Source organism: Cajanus cajan, chromosome 5 (assembly GCF_000230855.2).
Source record: "Cajanus cajan strain Asha chromosome 5, NIPB_CcT2T_4, whole genome shotgun sequence".
NCBI lineage: Eukaryota > Viridiplantae > Streptophyta > Magnoliopsida > Fabales > Fabaceae > Cajanus > Cajanus cajan.
This window is the reverse complement of record NC_138521.1, coordinates 61,624,998-61,649,188: the sequence shown is the minus strand read 5'-3', so window position 1 is coordinate 61,649,188 and position 24,191 is coordinate 61,624,998. Positions and strand designations below refer to the sequence as shown.

General features: G+C 35.3%; 2 protein-coding genes across 2 annotated transcripts; one reads left to right on the top strand and one right to left on the bottom strand.

Moving 5' to 3' along the window:
• Positions 1-761: 761 nt before the first annotated feature.
• On the bottom strand, positions 762-4,916 carry LOC145958132 (uncharacterized). Its single transcript, XM_083074611.1, has 8 exons — positions 4,807-4,916; positions 3,928-4,627; positions 3,543-3,883; positions 2,873-3,434; positions 2,736-2,795; positions 2,204-2,599; positions 1,734-2,153; positions 762-1,385 (listed from the first exon to the last, which is right to left on the bottom strand). The coding sequence occupies exons 1-8, from the start codon at positions 4,914-4,916 to the stop codon at positions 762-764; spliced, it is 3,213 nt and encodes a 1,070-aa protein (XP_082930737.1).
• A 3,009-nt stretch (positions 4,917-7,925) lies between these two features.
• Positions 7,926-15,620, top strand: BASS2 (Sodium Bile acid symporter family). The gene is made up of 13 exons (XM_020371390.3): positions 7,926-8,319; positions 8,396-8,513; positions 10,165-10,285; positions 10,378-10,419; positions 10,505-10,618; positions 10,704-10,766; positions 12,219-12,346; positions 13,095-13,176; positions 13,492-13,543; positions 13,664-13,761; positions 13,893-14,051; positions 15,132-15,221; positions 15,331-15,620. Exons 1-13 carry the CDS (start codon positions 8,103-8,105, stop codon positions 15,406-15,408), a joined length of 1,362 nt encoding a protein of 453 aa, XP_020226979.2. The 5' UTR covers positions 7,926-8,102; the 3' UTR covers positions 15,409-15,620.
• Positions 15,621-24,191: the final 8,571 nt, after the last annotated feature.

The window sequence follows — 24,191 nt, the reverse complement described above, 5'->3', positions numbered from 1 at the left end:
TTCTGTAACTCGGAAAAGGCCACCCCAAGTGGGTGCAAGTTTTCCATCTGACGTGTCTTTCCGTGCTTCGCCTAGTAATCGCCACACCAAGTCGCCAACTCGGAAAGAGCGAGGTCGCACTCGTTGTTGTACCGTCGGGAAGCTTAGAGCTTGCAGGCTTCTTCGTGGATTTGAGCTTCATCTCTAAGATCGTCAACCAAGTCGAGGTCGGCTGCCAACTCTTGAGCGTTCTGCTCGCTATTGAAAACTTGACGTCGGTGGGATGTCTCTCCGACTTCCACTGGGATCATTGCGTCAGTTCCGTAAGTTAGCCTGTAAGGCGTTTCTTGCGTGATTGACTAGGGAGTGCAATGATATGCCCAGAGGATGCTGGGAAGTTCGTCGGGCCACTGTCCTTTGGCGTTCCCCAGCTACTTTTTGAGTTCCCGGAGGATGACTTTGTTGGCTGCTTCAGCATGGCCATTGGTTTGGGAGTGTTCCACCGAGGTCGGAAGATGTTTGATACCGAGCTCGCGGAGGAAGTCCTCGAATCCCTGTGCAATGAATTGTCGGCCATTGTCAGTAACGAGGGTATGAGGGATTCCGAATCTACAAATGATATTCCTCCAGGTGAATCTTTGCACGTTCTCCGTAGTGATTTTGGCGAGTGGGCATGCCTCGATCCACTTGGTGAAGTAATCGATTGACACCAGGAGGAATTTCAGTTGACCTTTCGCAGGGGGGAATGGCCCGAGGATGTTCATCCCCCACTGGGAGAAAGGTCACGCCGACATCATATGGTGGAGAGCTTCGGGCGGTTGCCGGTGTGTGTTGCCGAACTGCTGGCACTCTTTGCATTTTTGTATGTAGTCTTGGCAATCCGACTTCAAAGTGGGCCAGTAGTACCCAGCTCGGAGTACTATGGACGCCATTGAGCGTGCTCTGGAGTGCATGCCACATATGCCCCGGTGAATTTCCTCGACGACGTAGGCTGCCTGAGGCGCCGTTAAGCACTTGAGCAGTGGGGCGGAGACGCCACGTTTGAATAGCTTATCTCCAACAATGGCGAATTTTGCCGATCTCATCCACATTTTTCGAGCTTCGTCCTTGTCTTCGGGCAAGGTCCCTTCTTTCAAGTAACCCCAGATGCCTGTCATCCATCCCAGGTCTTCATTTTCATTGACGTTGATGACTTTGTCGTCCAGGCTGGGTGAGTGTAAGGTCTCCTGGATGATAGTTCGATGTTGTCTAGGCCTTTTGGTGCTGGCGAGCTTCGATAGGAGGTCAGCTTGTGTGTTTTGTTCTCGCGGCACATGCTGTATGGGAACTCGTCGAAGGACGAGATCTCGTGGGATGCGATGTGGAAGTACCGCTGTAGGAGAGTGTCCTTTGCCTGGTACGTCCCACTGAGTTATTCCACCATGAGCTTCGAGTCGCTGTTACAACTCACTCTTCGGGCTCCGAGGTCGCGGGCTAGCCTCATTCCTACGAGAAGTGCCTCATACTCCGCCTGGTTGTTGGTCACCTTGAAGCTAAACTTGAGGGATTGCTCCAAAGTGACTTGGTTTGGCCCTTCGAAAAAGATACCTGCACCACCACCTTTAGAGTTGGAGGACCCGTCAACGTGTAAAGTCCATACCCGGGGCTCCTCGGCAGTAGTAGGTGTTAGCTCGGCTACGAAGTCGACTAGGCATTGAGCTTTCAGAGGTCCGCGACTTTCGTATTGGATACCGAACTCAGATAATTCTACTGACCACGCAATCATTCGTCCGGGGAGCTCGGGCTTTCTCAGAATTTGCTTGATGGGGTAGTCGGTTTTGACTACCACCTGGTGACTCTAGAAGTAGGGTCGGAGACGCCGGGCTGCGGTGACAAGTGCTAGTGCCAGTTTTTCGATCATTTGGTACCGCTTTTCCGCGTCTTGGAGGACTCGGCTGATGAAGTAGATCGGGGTCTGCACTTTCTGGTGTTCTTGTACTATTACTGCGCTGATAGCGCTTTCTGCCACGGCCAAGTAGAGGAGGAGGTCGGCTTTGTGATCCGGCCTCTGTAGGATTGGCGGAGTCGTGAGGAAGGTTTTGAAGCTTCGGAAAGCTTCTTCGCATTGATTCGTCCATTGAAAGTTTTGTGGCTTCCGTAGCAGAGTAAAGATCGGCCCTGCCTTTTCCGCAAGTCTGGGGATGAAACGGGACAGTGAGACCAACTGTCTGGCCAGGCGTTGGACCTCCTTCACTGTTTGTGGACTTTGCATCTGGATGATTGCTTTACACTTCTCGGGATTGACCTCAATTCCTCTGTTGGTGATCATGAAATCGAGGAACTTGCCTCCCTGGACGTCGAAGATGCACTTCTCCGGATTGAGGCGCATGTTGTGCCTCCTGATCTGAGCAAACACCTCGGCGAGGTCGGTGGCATGATTTGTTACCGAGGTGGTCTTGACTACCATGTCATCGACGTAGACCTCCATGTTCTGCCCGATCTGGTGGTGGAAAACCTTATCCATCAGCCGCTGGTAGGTTGCTCCCGCGTTTTTGAGGCCAAAGGGCATCACCCAGTAGCAATAGTTGGCGTGGTCGGTAATAAAGGATGTATGGACCTCGTCAGGCGGGTACATCATTATCTAGTTGTACCCGGAGTAGGCGTCAAGGAAACTGAGGAGGGCGTGCCCTGACGCTCCGTCGACTAGCCTGTCAATGCTCGACAAAGGGTACGAGTCCTTGGGGCATGCTTTGTTCAAGTCGGTGTAGTCGACGCACATGCGCCACTTCTCCGAGCTCTTCTTGATCAGGACCACATTTGCCAACCATGTGGTGTATCTAACATCACGGATGAAGCCAATGTTCAGCAATTTTTGTGTCTCGGTGATGATGGCCTCCCGCCTTTCACCGTCGACCTTCCTCTTCCTCTGGGCCACTGGCCTTGCCTCCTTGTGTATTGCTAACCTGTGACAGATGAAGTCAGCGTCTATACCTGGCATGTCGGCGCTGGACCAGGCGAAGAGGTCGGCGTTCTGGAGGATCTCAGCTTCGAGTTGCTGCCGTAATTCCAGGCTCAGCTGCCTGCTGATTTTTGTGCACTGCCCGGGAAGTTTCCCTATCTGGAGGTCATCCAGCTCGTCAATGGGGCTCGGCCGCTCCTCATGGGGATCGGACCTCGGGTCGAGATCGGCGATTTCCACGTGGGTGATGTGAGCCACGGTGGGAGGATCCTTCTTGCTTGGCTCGCTGGACGAAGAGATCTTCAGACTCTCGGCGTAGCACTGTCGAGCTGTCTTCTGATTTGCTTTGACGGAGATGATTTTACCGTCATTTCCCGGGAACTTCATAGTGAGGTGTGGAGTGGACACCACTGCTCCAAGCTGATTTAACGTGGGTCTCCCAATGATGATGTTATAGGAGGTATTAGCTTCTACAAGGAGGTATCGGACCATGATTCTCCTTGTGTCCGGAGAGATTCTGAATGTGGTTAGCAGGTCCACGTATCCCCGAGTGTGCACTCGCTCTCCTACAAAACTGACTAGGGGTTCTGTGTGAGGTTGGATGAGAGAGTGGGGGATGTCTAACCTGAGGAAGGTCGGCCAATAAAAGACATCTGTCGAGCTCCCTTGGTCTATCAGTGTCTTTTGCACCTCCCAATTGGCTACCTCCACGACTATGACCATGGGATCATCCTGGTTGGGACTGACGCCGACATAGTCGTTATCGATGAAGGTGATCGGTGGCGAACTTTGGTGCGAAGCCGAGGTAGCGAAATTGACAATGTTGATATTGCGTAGGTGTCTCTTCCGGGCTGAGCGGGTGGCACCTCCCCCTGCAAAGCCACCGACAATTGTATTGATAACTCCCCGTAGGGGAGCTGGTCCTGTTTCTTGGCTTATCTCAGCTTGCACTGCTCCGCTGGCATGCTGCTGAGAGCCAGAAGGTTGGTCCGTGCGAGCTCCTGAACCACGGCCTCTGCCTCGTCCTCGTCCACCATAGCATCCTCGGTGACCCTGTTGTCGCTAGACATATTGGCCGAGGTGGCCCGCCTGGATGAGTTCTTCAATACAGTCCCGTAGTGAGCGGCACTCCTCGGTGGTGTGATCGTGATTTCTGTGATACCGACAGTGCTTGGATTTGTCGGCATTGTTGGGGGTGTGACCTGGTGATGGCAGAATGAGCAGGTTATTGTTGCTGGCCTCAGTATGTGTACGCGGGGCGCATTCAGGGGAGTGTAGATGTCATATCTTCCCCCTCTGTTTGCCCTAGCCGACTTCTTGAACTGGCTATCGTTGTTGACCTTGACTTTGTCTTTGTGGTCCTGTTCTGGCTTCATTGGTCCTTTGCCACGAACCTGGTCACGGAAAGTGGAGTGTTCCTCCATATGGATGTAGCCCGCTGCTCGGGCACGAAGCTCGTCCATATCGTGAGGAGCCTCACGACATAGGCTGTTGACGAAGGGCCCGGGCTTGAGTGCCATGAGCATGGCATGCAGGTCGATTTCGGGGTTCAGATTTCTAATCTTCACCGAGGTGGCCGCGAATCGCTCCATGAACGCCCGAAGTGGCTCGTCGTCGTTCTGTCTGAGGCTGGCTAGGGCAGTCGAAGTGATGTGGTGAGGTCGGCTCGTTGCATAATGCACTGTGAATCGCCTGACCAGAGTGTTGAAGCTGTCGATTGATTTAGCAGGAAGCTGGGTGTACCAGTTGAGCGCGACCGTGAGGTCGGAAAAACCCTACATAAAATAGCATCATCGTTAGTGTAAAGGTTCACCTGTGTTGTATACAGGTCGATGTGCTCATCGGGGTCCGTCGTGCCATCATAGCGATCGAGGTGGAGAGGCTTCCACCCCTGAGGGAGTGGTTTCTCCATGATGCCGTCCACAAAGGGATGACGGCGGAAGGTTGCCTGACCCCCTGTGACATGAGTTGGGGCTTTGCTGACTTCATGGGCCGACATGTTCGTCGGAACGTGAGACCGATGCGCGGCAGGTCGTGGAGTCGGTGCCCTAGTCGCAGTCTGGGGCCTGAGAGACCGAGTTCCCTTCTTCCTCGTGGAGGTTGCTCGCCTCAGGAGGATGATCAGAGGGGCGTCAAGGGAGCTGGGCGCGAATCCGCTCGTTTTCAGCGCGTAGCGCCGCTAGATCAGCTTCATTGGCGGTTCGCATCGCCGCTAGGTCGGTTTCGTGATGGGCACGCATGTTTCGCAGGTCGGCGTCGTGCTGCTGCCGCATCTGTTCGACCTGGTCGATCAGTCTCCTCAATGTGGCTTTGTTGTCCATGGTAGTTGAGTGATCTACGTCGTCTGTTGCGCGTCTGCTATGACTTCTGGTGAATACCATAAGCGTGGCCGATAAGAGCTGTCTTGATCGGCCCCACGGTGGGCGCCAAATGTTCTTACCGGAAATCTGCTGTAGAGATGATCCTCCGAGTAAGATTGGTGAGCCTCCTTCGCTGGTACGCTTGATGCTTCAAGATGGGGGTGGTACCTGCAAAAGAGACTCCGATGCTAAAGTTAGGATTTGTATGAGTATGAGTCTCGTATAAGTAATGCACGTACCTTAGTGTGAATTAGGGTTGTGTTGGGCCTTGGGCCTGAGATCAATTGTGATCTGATTAGATAGCAGATCTCGTCTGGACCGAGATCTCCTCAGATCAGTTATGATTTGGTTAAGTGACGAGCTGACGTCACGTAGCGTGTATCCGAGGTCGTCATGCGCTGCGATGCCGAGCTGGGAGCTCGGCCTTGCAGTACGGATAGTACACATATGTATACAATTCAATTCCTCCTTTCTTGTGTGTATTTTTTTTATTACTTCGCAAGTTTGCCTCGTCTCGTTGCATTGCTTAAAATTGAGTGATAAAACTTCATACATTAATTACATGATGAAAATTATTATATCACACGTAATAATAAAAGGATAAATATGGTTAAAGAAGAGTAGAAATTACTAGAGTTCGATCCTATAATATTAAAAATAACACTAATAATCTTAAATATAAAACAGCTGAAACAATATTATTAAAAGAGAAAAACATAATAAAAAATCACATATGATAATAGTATTATTATAATATTAATATTATATAAGCTTGAATTTTGAAATATTACTTAAAGGTATAAAGTTTTCTAAATTATCAAGCAAAAATATAAAAATATTTAAATCAAAATACATCAAGTTATTGTATCAATTAAAATTTCATAACTTAAAATAAAATTAAAATTAATTAAGATCAAAATAATATTAAAATTTCAAATTATACATATTGGAAAGATATTTTTATTTTAATAAACTTAAAATAATATTATCATATATATTTAAAATATCAGAATCATATTTAAAATAATAATAATAATTTTTTTTATTAATATTTATAATATCTAAAATTGTATATGTTAATATTTTAATCTTCAAACAACTATAAAATAAAAAATGAATTAAAAGCTACATATAGTAAATAATTGTTTTAATAATAAGAATAATTTAATAAAATAAAAAGTAAAATATTAAAATAATTCAGAGATATTTACATTGTATTACATCATACATGGGTGCCAATTCTAAGTTTATATACAACTTATTTCTTGAGTCTCGATGATCGTACGTAAATTTTTTTTCCACTTAACGTCCATCAAGCACACACATATATAAATATGGTTTATTTTATTAACCATGTATAAATATGATTTATTTTATGTGATTAAAAATAATTAATATAACCTCTTTATACATATTAGTGAATTTTTTTTTTATCTTTGTGTACTTTTAAATAAATAAAAAAATTTAATTAATAATTAATAATTAATAATATAATACGGTTTTTAAGTAGTTATAAAATGCAAATGAGATATAATGTAAAAGTTATAAGAATAAAATAATTCAAAAGTTTGAACATCAAAAGAAATATCTTCTTTATTAATAATATAGATAATTTAAAATAATTTTAAAAAAAATATTTTTAGGAGATATTTATTTAATAATTATTTAACTATTATTCTTAGACAGACTGATTTTAGAGATTTTTATTAATTTTTTTAAATCCATTTTAGTATATTTTTATTTTTAAGTTAAATTTTAATATTTTTAAGAATTATCTTAATTAACAATAATCTTATATTACAATATAACTTATTTATCATACATATAAAATAATATATATATATATATATATTAATTTATTATGAATTTTAATTATAATATAATCTATATATTTATTATAAATTTTAGTTATATAAAATAAAAATATATCTTGTAAACCATACATGTTAACATACTAGTTATATACAATTAAAAAATTATTATGAAATTTTTGAAATATTTAAATATGATTAACTTTGTCATTCATGTAATTAATATTATTATCAAAATATTGATTTCACTCATAGTTAATTATATGTTTAAATATGATTAATAAGTTTATCTCATAAATTATAATTAAATATAATTATATACAATTTTGATTAATTTAAATGTCAAACTATTAAAACATTTAATAGTGATTAATTATCTTTTCATTAATAGTGACAATAAATTATTGGAATATCTAATAATATTTTTATTTTAATCTCATAAATTCATACTATTAATAAAAAAAAAAATATTCCATTTAGGGTTACTTTATTTCTTTATTTCTCAACCATCAGCAATGACAATCCTATTCATATATTTCCTCTCAAACTACTCTTTATTTCTCAACTAGTTTTTCAAAAATTAATCACACACTCTTATTATTGTTAATACTCACCTTTATTTTATTTTTATAAAAATAAAGATAGATAAGGAGTGTCTTTAATACACTAGTGCTTAACAAGAATTATACATAATTAAATTCCTTACTAATAATAACCATTTATAAAATAAAATTAATCATATTCATAAATTTAATTAACCATTGGTTTGAATAGATGTTAGGTGCAAGGTATTTGAGTGTTATGTTATGATGAACTTTTTCCATATCTCTTTTATTTTATGTGTGACACCCTTTTACAAAAAGACATGGTCACTGGAGACAACAAAAGACCTGGGTTTCTCGCGTTTCCTGTGGACTCAACTTGTCATCCCTAGCTCTAGCTAAACTATAAGAGTCGCAAATTTAACTTGAAATTCGAAGGGGCACAATAAATAGGGATGAGGCAAGGCAAGGCATGCTTGATGCTTGTGATATCATATCCATTGCCATTGGTTTCCACGACATCGGAGTAAATTCCCAAGTTCCAAACTGCCACACACACTGTTGCATCCAAACCATGCCTTCCATTTCTACCATCATTTTCAGAGACCATAGAGTTGGGGTGTATGATGCGCTACTTAACCCAACCTTTCGCACTCCCATTTCGCGGAAGCTTCATAATTCCCATCTGGGTATGCTTCTTTCGCTGCCTTTTTGTTTCTTTCATTCCCTTGTTGATAACTTTCGTATTATTGTTTCTCTTTATAGAAGTGAAAGGCCACTTTTATCTGCCTCAGAGTGGAACAAGCTGTGCAATTCGAAGCGAGTTGCGGGGTCCAGTTGTTGCTGTTTTAGAACGTCGCTTAAACCTTGAAGCTTCTAGGAGGTAATTTTTTGAAATCCCTGTGATTCAAAAGTTGGTATATGTTTATGGAATTCACATGATTCAAAATTGAAGCCATAGGACTGACTAGTTGCCACATGTCTAAAAGGGATGTCTAATTTTGTTATACTGCTAAATTACTTGGGCTATGATGAAATTGAAGTTCTTCCCAGAGAAGCCAGATAAGTAGGCCCCCTGTGTGTTAGAATTAAGAACCTGTTTGGCTGACATCTATATAATTTGCAAAAGCGTGAAACTTTACAGCTATTATCTGAGAGTGGTTAGGGGAGCTTTTGTTTGTCATTATTGTGTAGATGAAGTTTTGCAATCACGAGTTTAGGGAAGGTGGAAAATTGTTAAGCTTTTGTATAAAGGCCTATTCTGTTCTTCCACACGTATTGAATTATTTATTGTATTTATTTGTAAGTAAAGATTAGTGCCTTAGGCAAAGAGTTCTCGATTCTTCTATTTCAAAATGAGGGAGCGGGGAAAAGAGGAAAACTGGAAAAGTCTAAACATCACAGTGAGTGGAAACTGTAGCCAGTTGTTAAATAAAAAAATATTGTGGTGATGCTTTTCTTGATATCCTGCTTTTCAGCGGGCAATGATATCCAATCAATTAAAGGCATACTAGACTTCTTGTAATGAAAATGTAGGTATATTAGATTTCTTTCCTAAAAATAATATGAGTCACATTGATTGTTTGAGACTCTTAATTCCTGTGTTATAGACAGTAAACTGAGGGTTGTCATTTACTGGCTTTATATTGAGTAAGATGGTCAATGTTTTTCCCATGTACTCTCCATTGGATTTGCAAGTTATTTACTTACATGACAGCACTAAGTTACTAGAGCTCAGAACAAAGTGTTTTGTAGAGGAATGTACAAGATCTTAATGTGGATAAAGGCTGGTAAATCTTGATTACCTGTTGTTTTAAAGAAAATAAACCTACAGGAAGTATTAGCAGTGAGTGATGAAACTACAATCTTCATGAAGAAATGGTTTTAAAAAAATAATAATAATCAAGGCCTCTTTCACATTTCCACAAGTTGTTTTTATTGATGAGTGTTGGATTGGAGTAACTATTTGCTAATGATTAATTACATGTAAGCAGCATCCGATGGGTTGGGTTGTTTCTTCTCATTCTCAACCTATGTAATCTCTCTCTCTTATTTTTAATTAATTATAAACGTATCTTCCAGGTCTGGAATTTAAGTATACTCTTTATGTCCTCAAGCATAAGAATTATGGTAGAGTGATATATTCTTTCGTAAATTATACCAAAGCTTGCTATGTTTCTGGTTTTCTTCTTAGCTGAGCTATAATTGAACTAATGCTCTTCATGATTAAAGTGTATTCCTTCCCTTCTTTTCCACTTAGAGAGGGGGGGGGGGGAAGAAAACGTCAACTGCTTGATAGCACTATGTCCATTTCTGCATTCCTGAGCTAAAATGAGAATGTGAGAAACAAAGAGAAAATGGAATGAAAACTAACAACCACTTGATGACAGTGCTTCCATAACTTTAAATTGTCCTGTTTTTTGGTTAGGTACTGATTGGCAATTTTTTTTTTTTAATCTATTTTCTGCTGCTTGAACATCAGCTTTCAGATTCTTAATTTAAAGTGCTAATCACTTCTTTATTGCTATGTTTAGGAACTCTCAAATATTGTGCAAGGCTACAACAGACATTTCTGGAGACATCCCTGAAAGTGCTGGGGAGCTGAGCCAGTATGAGAAAGTGATTGAAACCTTAACCACTCTTTTTCCTGTGTGGGTCAGTCCATTTCTTCTTCAACACAGTTTCTCAAAATTTCCAAAGTTCTTACCTGGTCTGTAGTTTGAAAGTTTGCTAACTTACATGGGCAGGTCATCTTGGGGGCCATCATCGGAATTTACAAGCCAACTGCTGTAATTACTCTGAATTTTTCAGCTACGTACATGGTTGAGTGGAAATATGTTGATTAACTGCAGTGAAGTTATGGCTCTATTCCAGGTAACTTGGTTGGAGAAAGATCTTTTTACTCTTGGCTTGGGTTTCCTCATGCTTTGTATGGGCTTGACATTGACATTTGAGGATTTCAGACGGTGTCTGCGAAATCCATGGACTGTAAGGGACAATAACTGATATTTAAAGGAATTTTTGTTTGTTTGTTTGTTTCTCCTTTTAAATATAATTGATTTTGTTTTTGCAGGTGGGTGTAGGTTTTCTTGCACAATATTTAATTAAACCCTTGCTAGGCTTCACCATTGTAATGGTATTTTTTGTTATTACCTTTGCACTTCCATGGTTTACTGTCTCTTTGATTCATTCAGATCAGTTCTTGAAATGAGTTATGTCCTCTTATTTTAATATTGCCTCCTAAGCTTGTTGTCAAAACCATTATGTCAATGGTAACTATTATTTGAGTATTTTACACCTCACTATATTTATAGTAATTTCTACATTTTATATGTATCTTTTGATTAGTGCTTGTTTGATCAAAGAATTAAAGAGATCTTTCTGTTAAAATGAAAATGATGATATTGGTCACTTGTTGGTTGTTTCATTTTGTCTCTTAATTCTGTCTTCACCAATAATAAGCTGAGCAAAATCTATGCTATATTTCCAAGTTATTCTATATCTTTGACAAGGTTATTCATACCAATTATAGTGGAGTATTCCGTGGCAGGATTAAATTTCCAAACTAAGAAAAAAATTGAATTTTAAATAAAAATACAGGTGCCATGGAGCTTAATGTAAACGAGGTATGGTACTTCTTGATGTCAAGTTTTTTTTTTTTTTTTTTTTTTTGGTATGAATTGCAGATTTAATATCTTTGAAGTTTGAAGGAGAATGACATGGAACCTAGCTAATAGTGGCAGATAATTTTGGGCCACATATTCATACAAATAAGAATTTTATTTATGTGATTACCAGGGCTTCCCTTTCAATTTATTATCCTTATGAAGGTATAAGATCAAATGATAGTCACGAACAAGGTTGTCAATTTCGAGAATTTACATAATTTCATTGATGTCCCATAAACTCGAATCGTAAGAGTTTACTTAATATAAAAAATGTTATAATACTTATAAATAACATAATAACTCAACATTTCAACTCAATATTAAAATAAAATAGCAAATTACAATATTAAAGTAGCAATGTTTAGTAGCAAATCATGTAAAATTTCACACAAGATACAAGTTCTTAAAACAACAAATAAAAAACTAAGAAAAGACCAATTTTTACTTTTAGCAATAGAGGGGGTGAGATTGCTCGAGATTACACGAAATTGCTTGAGATTGCTAAAAAATGAGTTTACTTCCGAGTTGCATAGGTAGGACTGACCAATCTTGTAAAATCGGTAGTTATTATGAGTTATCACTCGAGATTGATAACCATGGTCATGAAGACATTTGTAATTTCCATGGATATGGGTATAGCTATCTATTTATTTAGGCCAATTTTGTGATCTGCACTGACATGTTTTGATTACCGGTTGAAGAGACTGTAGTTCAATGCCTATTGTTGTTTTGTCACATCTTTTTACTTTAGTCCTGTTCTTGTTTATCCTACTAAAAAAAAATTTGCTTTCTTAATTGGATCCCAAAATTTGTAAGCTTGGTAATTTATCTTGTACTTTTACTAGTTAGTGTATTATGCACCATAACTCATCAGAATGTGTATCATGCATAATTTTCTAACATCAATCTCTGATTCCCAGACTCTAAAACTTTCGGCTCCTCTTGCAACTGGTCTTATTCTGCTTTCGTGTTGTCCTGGAGGTCAGGCATCAAATGTTGCAACATTCTTATCCAAGGGAAATGTTGCACTCTCTGTTCTTTTGACAACGTATGTTTAACATGCATTCCCTTGTTTGTTTGCTTTTGTATTTTATTTTCTACACTTAAAATATTTTTACTTCTGCTCATAGCTACAGTTTATTTTATTAAATATTGGTGATTTCTGTAATTTATATTCTTGCTCACTACGTAGATTTGTAAAACACATTGTTTTGGCTCCTGTCTCTCATCCAATCTGTAAATTTTGTCATTTTGAATTGCAAAATCAGTTTTTTATTTGGTTAAAGATTGGTATCATATAAGTAATATAAAATTAACGAATGCATTGAAGTCAGCAATGCTAATTATCATATCCATCATTACCTGCACTCTAAAAAGCAAGTTTCTAATCCTTGTAGAAATTTCTTCCAAAACGTGTGCTTCTTATCACTTGAAAGGAGAAATGGAAGAATTTGAATTAATATGTCTGTAATTAGAACCTCTTGATTGTTCAATTTTTTTGCATTTCAAGGTTAAAATACATTTTTAAACCAGAAGAACATGGACGCTGACATCTCTGAATGCAAAACAATTCGATGTAAATAAATATCCTCTTTAAACAGATTGAGCTGAATGATTCAAAAGCAATGTGCAATTGTGTCATATTATGCTTAGAAGAAATTATTTTGGCTTTTTTCATTGTGTATTTTTAGCAGCAATGTGGTTATGTGTGTATAGTAATGCTGTTGATTAAGAGAACCTTCATTTTTAAAAGTTAGGCTTCAGAGATTCTAAAGATGTTATTTACTGTTCTACAGGTGTTCAACTATTGGAGCTATTATAATGACCCCGCTCCTTACAAAGCTTCTTGCTGGTCAGCTCGTTCCAGTTGATGCTGTTGTAAGTTGTTGCTTGCCAATATTTAGACATGAAAGGGATTTGGAAAAAAAAAAGCTCTTCATTTAAATTATATAATACCTACTTCCTAATAATTACGAAAATAAAGCAAAGTTGGCACTTGACAATACAATTCACACTTTCTCCTTCCTAATCGAGTGAAGAAGTGAATATAGATGTTGGATTCTGAATAGGATACCTTGTCTTTCTTTGTTACATTTTCAGCATTTTTCGGTCTCTGCTGGGATTTTTCTCATCATTTCTTGTATTTATTATTTTCACTCGTGGAGTGAAGTTGTTATTCCTTCCCTTTTGCAGGGTTTGGCTCTTAGTACCTTTCAGGTTGTCTTTGTCCCAACGATTGTGGGAGGTAAGAGATGAATCTTTCAAGTTATATGTGAGTTGGTTGGTTTATAGCATGTCTTTACTAGTTTATACTCTCACTTTTGAAGGTTAGGATGATTTTTTAAGTCTTTGCTTTATCTGGCAGTTTTGGCAAATGAATTTTTTCCCAAGTTCACTACAAAGATAATCACTGTTACTCCTTTGATAGGAGTCATTTTGAGCACTCTGCTCTGTGCAATCTCAGTAAGTCGACTAATTTCTAGAAGATGAAGTTCACCAACAGTATTTTCTGATAGCTAGCAGTTTTTTCCTTTGTAAATTACCATTGGTTGTTCTTGCTTTGCATGGAAAATTGACGTGTATTAACTTTTCAGATTGGGCTAGTTTCAGATGTAATAAAAGCTCAAGGAGCACAATTAGTATTGCCAGTTGTTTTCCTACATGCTGCTGCATTTGCTCTTGGTTATTGGGTTTCAAGAATATCATTTGGCGAGTCCACATCACGCACTATATCTATAGAGTGTGGGATGCAGGTAAACCTGTTCATCATACCTCTATATACCTCATTGTTCTCTTAAATTGTTTATCTGGGTTGAGAACATTTCTCGCATCTGAAAGATTTATGAATCTTTCCACTTCTCCATACGCGTGTTGCTTTTGTTAATTATGTATCAATTTAGAAAATGGACATTAAAGCACACGTGTGAATTTTCAAAGCTTGAAGAAGTATAGTGATCAAGGAGAGAAAAAAAACTCATGATGATATCAAATCTATAGATTAATAATATGAGATGACATCGAGGACATGTTTTGATACACTTCCAAGATCCATATTCAAGCAAGAATCACGTTAATTTTTATGGAAAAAGTGGGACACGGTGGCAGACACTTTTCTGGAGCGTACATGATGGCGGATGTGCCACAAAATACGTCTTCATCGCGGACACTTGCAAAACGGACACATCTTCATCTTGAAGTGTGTGGTCCAACTCTCTCTGATGAGTAGATTTGAGATTTTTTTTTTTTAAATCTTGATAAAAGCAAAAACAAAGAAGGGAGGATTTGAGATTCTTTAAAAAAGAAAAAGTCTTGATAAAAATAGAAACAAGAAAAAGAATCAATTATCTTTCCTTACTTGACCTTTACGTAATAGAATTAAAATTGTAGAATCGAAACTAACCGAAAGTGTTTTGTTATGGATTATAGTGTTTATAAGTAATTTGTTTTTTAGATTTAGTAAGATATTATTATATTAATATATAATTTTTTTTGTCATATTATTTATATTATATATTATATATATGTCGTGTCTAGGTATCCTATATTTTTTTAATTTTATTGTACCTCAGAGTTTGTGTATGTGTCGTGTTTGAATCCGTGTTACATAGATAGTTACTTTCAATTCACGTCCGGTGGCATTAGATATGTTGCCAAACACACTGAATTGTGTTTCTAGTGAAGGGTTGAGTTGTGTCAATGATACACGTTTGTATTCTCAATGGATGTTTAAAGTTGTACTATGCGTCATAGATCTCTCTTATCAAAATCAAGTAACTCCTCCAGGTATTGTTTTATGCTTCATCATTTTGTCTAACATTTTTTTTAATCAACAGAGCTCTGCACTTGGATTTTTTCTTGCTCAGAAGCACTTTAAAAACCCCCTAGTAGCTGTTCCTTCTGCTGTTAGTGTTGTCTGCATGGCTGTAAGATAGGATATTTCTCCTGCTCTTAAAACTGTTTTGTTTTGTTCATTCCTTGTAAAAGGATTTACAGATCTCTTATTGATGACTATTTTTCACTGTTTTCTTGTAGCTTGGTGGGAGTGCTCTTGCTGTGTTTTGGAGGAACAGACCAATTCCTCTTGATGACAAAAATGACTTCAAGGAATGAAAATCATTGACAAATATTATTTTCCCCTCATTTTTTTTTGTGGGACATTGTTTTTGCATTAGTTTGTGAAAAGTTTTGATTTTTGAATTCACGTAGTCACTCAACATGTTAGATCATTAAGAATTTAGGATGAGCTTACAACAATTTAAAGTGTCACAGCAATTATGCCCCTAGTTTGTAATGTTCATTGGGGGGTAATGTTTCTCTTTTTACCCGTTGTGTTTAGAGCCCAAAAATTAGGTGATGGCAAGCAAATACTCATCCATGTCCAGCGTGGATAGTAGGTAGGTAGGGTGACAGGGTATTATGAATTAATAATCATGTTCGGAATAAATTAATATGAAATTACTTCTAGGAGAATAAAATAAAATAAAATTATAATTTAAAATTATTTTATGTATGTTAATTTTTATTGAAATTTAATGTACAGAAGTCAATTTTAATTTATAAGAAAATTTAATTCAATTTTTCTTGATTTTTTTTCTTATAAACGTGAAGGTAAAAAGCCCTAGTTCAATGTAAATAGAAAATTCAAATAAAAAATTAAGTAGTCAAAAATAAGATTTTATTAAATTTGGTCAAATCTTAATTTTAAATAAAAAATCAGTTCAAAATCAAATTGAACTTACACGAGAAAATAAATAATTTTTATTTATGTAATTCCTATACTACCCATATTTATATGTTCATTTTTTTTATTCGATATAATTTTGTTAAATAATGTCTTAGTGTTTTAATATTTTTCTTTTAAATTCGCCAGTTCTCCATTAATTTGAATATAAAAATAATTTTCTTAAATGAAAGTGTTTTTATGGATTACTAGTATTTTAGTTCGTGTATTGTACATAATGAATACTTATTATATATAAATAATATTTATAAAAAATTATACGTATAAATAAATAAGATATTAGGTCCAAATCTTGTAATAAAAAAAGTTTAATTAAAAGAAAATTTTTACTTAAGGAGACCATTCGTGTTTTCTAAGCTTAATTATGTTTTTAATCTTTTTTTATTTTTTATTTTTATCAATTCTCATTTTTAGCCATTTAAGAAAATTTGACTGGCTTTAGTGATAAAAATTGTTCCATTCTTTTTTTAGTCTCTTATTTTTTGTTAATTTTTAATTTTGGTCCCTCAAAAACATGTTGGGATATTTTTAAATTGGGTTAATTGTGGGTAACACATGATATCATAACTTAATCTTAGAAATTAAAAATAATAATTCTAAATTTTAGAGAGATGAAAAACAAATAAAAATTATAGTGACCAAGTTTTTGATGAACTAAAATGGAAATTAACAAAAAAAATAAGGACTAAAAACAAATAATTTTTAGGAGACTAAAAGCAGTCAAATACTTTTTGTGGGACTAAAAATGAAAATTGACAAAAAAAAAAGACTAAAAATAGAATAGAATAATTTTTGGAGGATTAAAATCAATCAAAGATTTTTTGAGGGATTAAAAACACAAATCGACAAAAAATAAGAAACTAAAAACACAATAACTCTATTTTCTAATGAAAAACTTGAAAATATTTTACATGAGTAAGGACAAATTCATTTGAAAGAGAGTGGTGGCAACTGCCCTACAATTTTTTTTATCCTTTTTAAATTTAATATATTTAGAATTATAAATTATCATTATAATTTGAAATCTAGTAAAAAAAATAATTTATATTATAAAAACTGTCCCACCAATTTATTTTAATTTGGTCATATTCATTCTTTTGATTAGATATTCATAATATTCTTTATTCTCTTTGAATATAAATCTTACACTGTATTCTTGTAATCAAAAGATTATCTCTCAACTATGTTAAATTAAAAATTTCTGCCTATGACTGATTAATGGAAGAGCCTACCATTCACTCAACCTTCACAAGGAGCTAGATTTGAGTTTAGAAGCCAAATCTTCCTTAAAAAAACATTTCATATGGCTTATTCTCCAAAATAGTTTTCCTACTAACTTATTTCGCTTTAAGCTGCACATTTCTTTTGATCCTTTTTGTTGTAGGCATGACATGGAAGAGGAGAGTGTCATTCATTTACTTAGAAATTATGCTCGTGCTAAGCAAATTTAAACTTCTCTTAGCTTGGACAATTTGTTAAATTTCTATTCTATGGATGAGGAAAGTTGGTTCATGACTTAACTTCAGGGTCAACATGTTATTTTGTTTACTTGTGCATGTTGGCATATTTTGAAAAAGATGGAATGTGGAGATCTTTAATGATCAAGTATGAGTTGTTTGGTACACTACTCGTCAAATAAGATGAATGAATGAAGTACTTTATTCATTCAATACAACACATACCATTCAAAATCAAAGGTATATTTCGTAGAAGCCTTTTACTAATGATTATGTAAAGCTGAATGTCGACGGTAGCAACATGAGAAATCTTGACATATTAAGATTTAGGGGCCTCATTAGTAATTTATGTGGTAAATTAACATGCATGTAGAGTTTTTACTATCTATCATGGTTTAGGAGTAGCTTGGGATGTTCGATTTAGGTGGATCATATGTGAGACTAATTATTTAATGACGTATAATTTAGTCTTACAAGGTTATCCTCCTTGTAACACAAAAAACTCTCATTAACAAAATCAAATCTATTAGTGGACAACCTTGACAAGTTTCTTTTCATCACACCTTAAGAGAGATATCAATGTGCAGATTAATTGACTAAATAAGGTTTTTCTTATTCAAATATTTTTGTAACATGAGAAGCTTGTCCTCCAAAGTTAAGTTTTATTGCTTTGGTTGATATCATGAGTATATTTTTGTTAGACCTTAGTTTGTCTTGTATTTTTTCATGGATAAAAAAATATTATTTTCATTTTTATGTGAATAAATATTTTTTTGTTATCTAACTTTTCAGTCTAATGCATATTTTATTTCTAATTTTAATTAAATTTTAATATTTTTAAGAAATTATTAATTATTAAAATAATTCAATAACAAAAATTAAATCATCAATTATATTTTCAAATTTTAGTTTATGTATTTAAATATATTTATTTATTATGCATTTTAACTATAATATAATTTAAACATTAAAAACATTAATTATATAAAAAAAATTAATCATGTATAATATAATACTAGTTTATATATAAATATTATCTCACTATTTCAAAATTTTAGATTGTCACTATATGAGTAACATGGCTATAAAATTAAAAAGCATCAGTTTTGTAATTTTTTTTATATATTTAGAATACAATAACATATTTGAAATGAATGTGAAAATATAATAAGAATGGTTGAATTGTTTCCTTTTAAAAAATTCTTCTTTAATTGATTTTTTAAAAAGTAAATTATCTAAGAAAGAATGATTTTGATACTTAATATATTTTTATTGCAACAATTTTAGAGTTAATTTGTTTATGGTTCAAAATATGCAATGAAAATGCAATAAGGCAAATAAGCAAGTAAGGAGATGAGAAAGGAGAAATTTGAACATAAGATTTATATTGGTTCACTCTAACTGAGTTACTTCTAATTTTCACATAATCTTATGAGATTTTCATTAAAAACCACAACACAAACTACTGCATAGATTCAACCACGACTAAATAATCAATTGCTAACACTTAACCACCTACTGAGAAGGACAACCTCACAATCACCTACTATGAGACTATACATAACACCTATTGTGATTTTTTGTTCCTTCCTACACCATTGTACTCTCAGTTTTGGGTAGAAAAGGTTTACAAGAAAGGGTTATTGTGTTCTTACAGAGCGCAAAGATCACAAGCCGATCTGCTATAATGAAACTTTCACTAAGGAAGATATCTCACTCTCTTTTTTTTCTATTACAAATCTAAATTACAAATATGAAGTGAATATCTCTAAAAGATCTAAGGATGAAGTAGCAAAGAGTGTAACTTGTTGAGTTTGAGTGATTTTTGTTTCTTTGTTCTTACTTACTTCAAAATGAGACCATTGTCTTTCCTTTATAGGCACTCAACAAATAGATTTATTTGAGCTTGCTTTGTTCTTTATGTTTGATGTTAACATCACTATAATGTTTTGTATCTAACAGTCTTTGCAAATGAAGTGCCTTCTTAGCAAGTCTTTCAAGACAAGACTTCAAAGAAGAAATGTTTCCGTTGAAAGCTTCTAATCAACAACTTGGGATAGTCATTTAGTTGCTTAAAACATACATTGTTACTAGAGTTACTCATCATTCCTCGACATATTATTAATTTTCCTATAAAGATGTCATAAGAATGGTCTTGTAAAATTTTCCTTTTGTTCAAGAAGTATATAATCATTTATAACCTTCTGATCGATCTGATCAACTTTTGTTGAAACACTTGAACAAAGTTATTAACAATACATGATTGCTCTTCTTTCTAAATTTGGGACTAAGATTTAACAATTTCCCTCCTTTTGACGATGACAAAACTTATAGGAAAATTTAAAGAAAAGTATATACTTTGCAGATGACTCCCATTTTGTTTATGAATTAAATAGATCATACAACTCCCTCTCAATATATGTGTATAATGATTAATAAAATAAATTTGCTCAAAGGTAAAATATGAATGGAATTAGTTTAATCATAGTTCATCAAAAAATGTCAAGTGTCAAAGATACAACCTACAACACAATAGGTATAAAAAAAATCAAATTGATTCATACAAAAAGTGCTCACATAGTGCAACAACCAAGTTAACCAAGGTTATAGTAATCCATGAACCGTAAATTTTGTAGGTCCTAAACTACTCCCCTTGTTGTCACTATCAAAAGGGGTCTTCAATCTTCCTTGGAGGGAGAAGAGTTTTTAGACTACTTAGAAGATGGATAATAAATCTCCCTATAAAGAGGAGGTGGAGGTGGAGCATGAATGGGAGGAGGCACTTCAAGCATGAATGTAGGGACAACCATGGTAGTTAGTCATTCTTCTAGCAATAAAAATTTGTCAAGGAAATCATTCATGTTATGTTGTAACTTGACTTGATTGGAAAAGATCAATTTTTGTTCTTTCCTAACAAGTTTGATCTGTTTCTCCATATCAAAAAGCTTATTCTTTAAAAAATTTGACATACTAGCTGAAGAGGGTTTTTCTTTGGAAGGCTTTGAATCTGGATCCATATCAAGGAAATCTGAGTGCAGATCATTGTCAGAAACATGTTCAATCTAGAAAAGCAACCCAAGAGCAGTGGGAATGGTTTCCCTTTTCAACAGGGATAATATGAGAAGGACCAACGACTATAGCAAAAGGATGTAATGGTGGAAAAGGAAGAGATAGTGCAAAAACATCCTCAATCAATGGACCATAAGCAAAAGGGTGCCTTATTAAGGAATCAAAAATAGGTGAGTGAAATAAAAGATTGAGATTCTTAGTATTAAAGACAAATTCTTTACCAAAAATTGGAGTAGATGGATCAAAAAAAGGTGCAAGAGTGATTGGTAAAATGGCTCTCGCATCTTCCTCAAGTCTTCCCTTAACAAAGGGAGTTTCATCAATGGTAAATTCCCATTTGAACACGAGTCTTAGAGACAATTTCACATGTTTTGAGTTGGGTGAATACATTGGAAATGAGAGAATCAAAGATAGGGGTAGGACACTTAATGTTAGTCCCTTAGCCTCGTATAACTTAAGAGGGGGGGTGAATTAAGTTTTCTAAATTTTCCTCTTATAAAAACTTTTCCAATTACTTTCTTATCACTTTATTTCCTTAGACAAATTAGCATGTAAAGAATGATGATGAAGAACAACTCAAACACAATTAAATAACAAATAAATAAAAGAGTAGGGAAGAAGAATTGCAAACTTGATTTTATACTGGTTCGGCCAATCCTGCCTACATCCAGTCCTCAAGTCTCCCACTTGAGAATTCCACTACTCTTGTAAACCTTACAAGAAAATGAATCCTCCAACACCTCAGAACTCTCTTTCCTTGTGTTGAGATTCAAACACCAACAAGGAGAAAAACCCTTTCTCCTTTACAGATCCAATGATCTATTAAGTAATACAGAATGACTCTCTTGAAGAGTGGATATTACACTTTCATGATCTTTGATGAATTCTTTAGAGATTTTGCAAATGATTTTAGCCAAGTGATTTGTAAAGATAATTTTTCACAATTGAGTTTGTCACCTTTCTCTGAAAAATTATAGGTATTTATAGACAAATGTATCTTGAGTTATGTCTTTTCATGAAGAGTTGTAACTCTCTATAATTTTTCAGAAAATAGGCTCTGGTAATCAATTACAAGTCTTGGTAATCGATTACAACGGGTTAAGTTCAAAATATTTGAAACGTTGTATAGTTCAAATTCGAATTTTGAAATTTCTCTTTTGGTAATCGATTACAGTCAGTGGTAATCGATTACCAGAGAGCATTTTAACATTTTGAAAGGTTTTCTTTCTTTGGTAATCGATTACAGCAAGTGGTAATCGATTACCAGAAACATGTCACTTGTTTTGCCTTATGAAAACCTAAGATATAAAGAGCTTCTATTTTCCAGTTAAAAATATTTTTATTTAATCTTTTGAATACTCTTTTTGCTTTCTTTTCAAACAACTTATTCTTATATTCAAAAGTATTAAGTTTAGGTTTTCTTGAAATTCTTATTTTAATGGCCAAGTCAAATTTGCAAATTCTAAAAGTTCATTTTACATACTAAGCTAAGCAGTCAAGACTTATCTAGTTATTACTTGAGATCTTGCTTCTTGATCAGCTTGCTTTAACTTGACCTTTATTTTCTTTAATGCTTTGGCATCATCAAAACTTTGTGCATATTTTCTTCCACACTTAACTTCATCATTAGTGGGAGCAAAGGAGCTATGAAGAATCTCAATCCTGATATAATCACTATCAAACTCAGAGAAGAGCCTTGGATTGGTCTCTTGATCTTCTTGGGGAAGGAGAGGAAACTCTGTAGGCTGTGACTCAAGATAGGCTTCTTGAGTAGCAGAAAAAACATTATCAAAAATTGTTTTTTCAGAGGAGGATGGAGAATCCTCAAGGGCAACAAGGCCTTCAACAAGAGATGGATGTTCATCATTAGGCATGTCTTCTATATATGTCTTCAATAAGGTTAGGGCAAGGTGTAGAATTCTTTCCAACCTTAGTTTTGAATCTTCTAACAAGCTTCAACCAATTGGTAATTCTTTTAAAGAGATTGGGGCGAAAGGATTTCTTAGGAATAAAACCTTCAGGTTATTGTGATGTGGATTAAGTAGTTGATGGAGATTGAGCAGTTACAATTCTGCTTCTATTTCTTTTTCTTTTTAGAAGTTTCCAGTTCCTCATCAATGTAAAAAAAAACCTTTTGCATCCTAAGATGAGGCTTTAACTTCATGTACTTGAGATTTTGTGCATTCCATTCATGCACACTATAATCCACAAATTCATATGAAAGGATACTCTGGAATGTTCAAAGACTTTGGTCATAAGCATTCCATAAGGAACACTTGATGTGTGACCTTAATTGGTTTGTTGGCTTTTATCATGAATTGAATCAGGAGATAGCGAAGACAAGTCCTGGTTTGCTTCCACATATAGTAAATAACTAGCAAATCTTAATCAGAGATCTCTTAGAATGTGTTTGTTCTATGAAAGTGAGAGTGAAGGCAAGTGTTATGCACAATCCTTCCAAAGGATTTCAAACTCTTAGCCTTGAAATCATGTTTTTTGGCTTCCATGAATTTCTTTAGTACCTTTTTTCTAGAGATATTCAGATCTTCAAACCAGTTATTCATACTTGAAGTCCATTAGTTGGAACTTTAAGAATCTTTCCTAAAGACTCCATTGTGAGTAGAAAGTCAACATCTTTGAGGTTGATTGAGATGATGTTGGCTTCTTCATCCACAGTTGCACTAGCAAATAAGCCATGTATTAGTCTAAGATAAACTATTTTCTTATCTTCAAGAACTTCTTTTGCCCTTGCTTCTTTACAAAATAAAGAATATTTTGCCCTGCATGGTTAATATCATCAAGATTAGTTGTGTGTCCATACATAACTCTTCTATCTTTTTAGCACTTATTAAACTTGTTCATAAGATTTTTATTGGAGAAAAGATCAAAGTTGTCCTCTCGTTTCCTTTTCATTGTGGATTTCTATTTAAGTTTGGTGGATTTTTAACAAGGAGACCCAATAACTATACCCATGGGTCTTGGTGGTGAGTTAAGAATGAAGGCTTCCTCATCACTACTTGAAGGAGTTTGTGGTTGTGGAAGAAAATACGCACAAATGTTTTGATGATGCCAAAGTGATTATAAAGCATTGAAGAATAATCAAGGTTGAGCTAAAGCAAGTTGATGCAAGAACAAGATCTCAATTGGTACATAGATAAGTCTTGTCAACTTAGCTAAGTATGTAAAAGAATCTTTTGAAATTGCAAGTATGCTTGGCCTTGAGAATAAGTTTTCAAAAATCTCAAATTAATCTCTTTAAATTTAAACAAGTTTTAAATCTTTTGAAAGTAAGTAAAAATGTTTTCAAAAGACTTAACAAAAGCTTTAAAGAATAGTTCAAATCATTTCTTAAAAGAGATTTGTGAAAGAAATTATTGAGATGAAGTTTTCTACATAAAAGTTTTTGAAACAATAAAATATGTTCTGGTAATCCATTACCAGACCTTGTAATCCATTACCAGAACAGGAAATTTCAAAGTTCAAATTCTGAATACGAAATGTGTTCTGGTAATCGATTACCAGACCCTTGTAATCGATTACCAGAAGATAAAACTTCAAAATTTGAATTTAAATTATACAACGTTTCAATCATTTTGAACTTTAACTGTTGTAATCGATTACCAAGT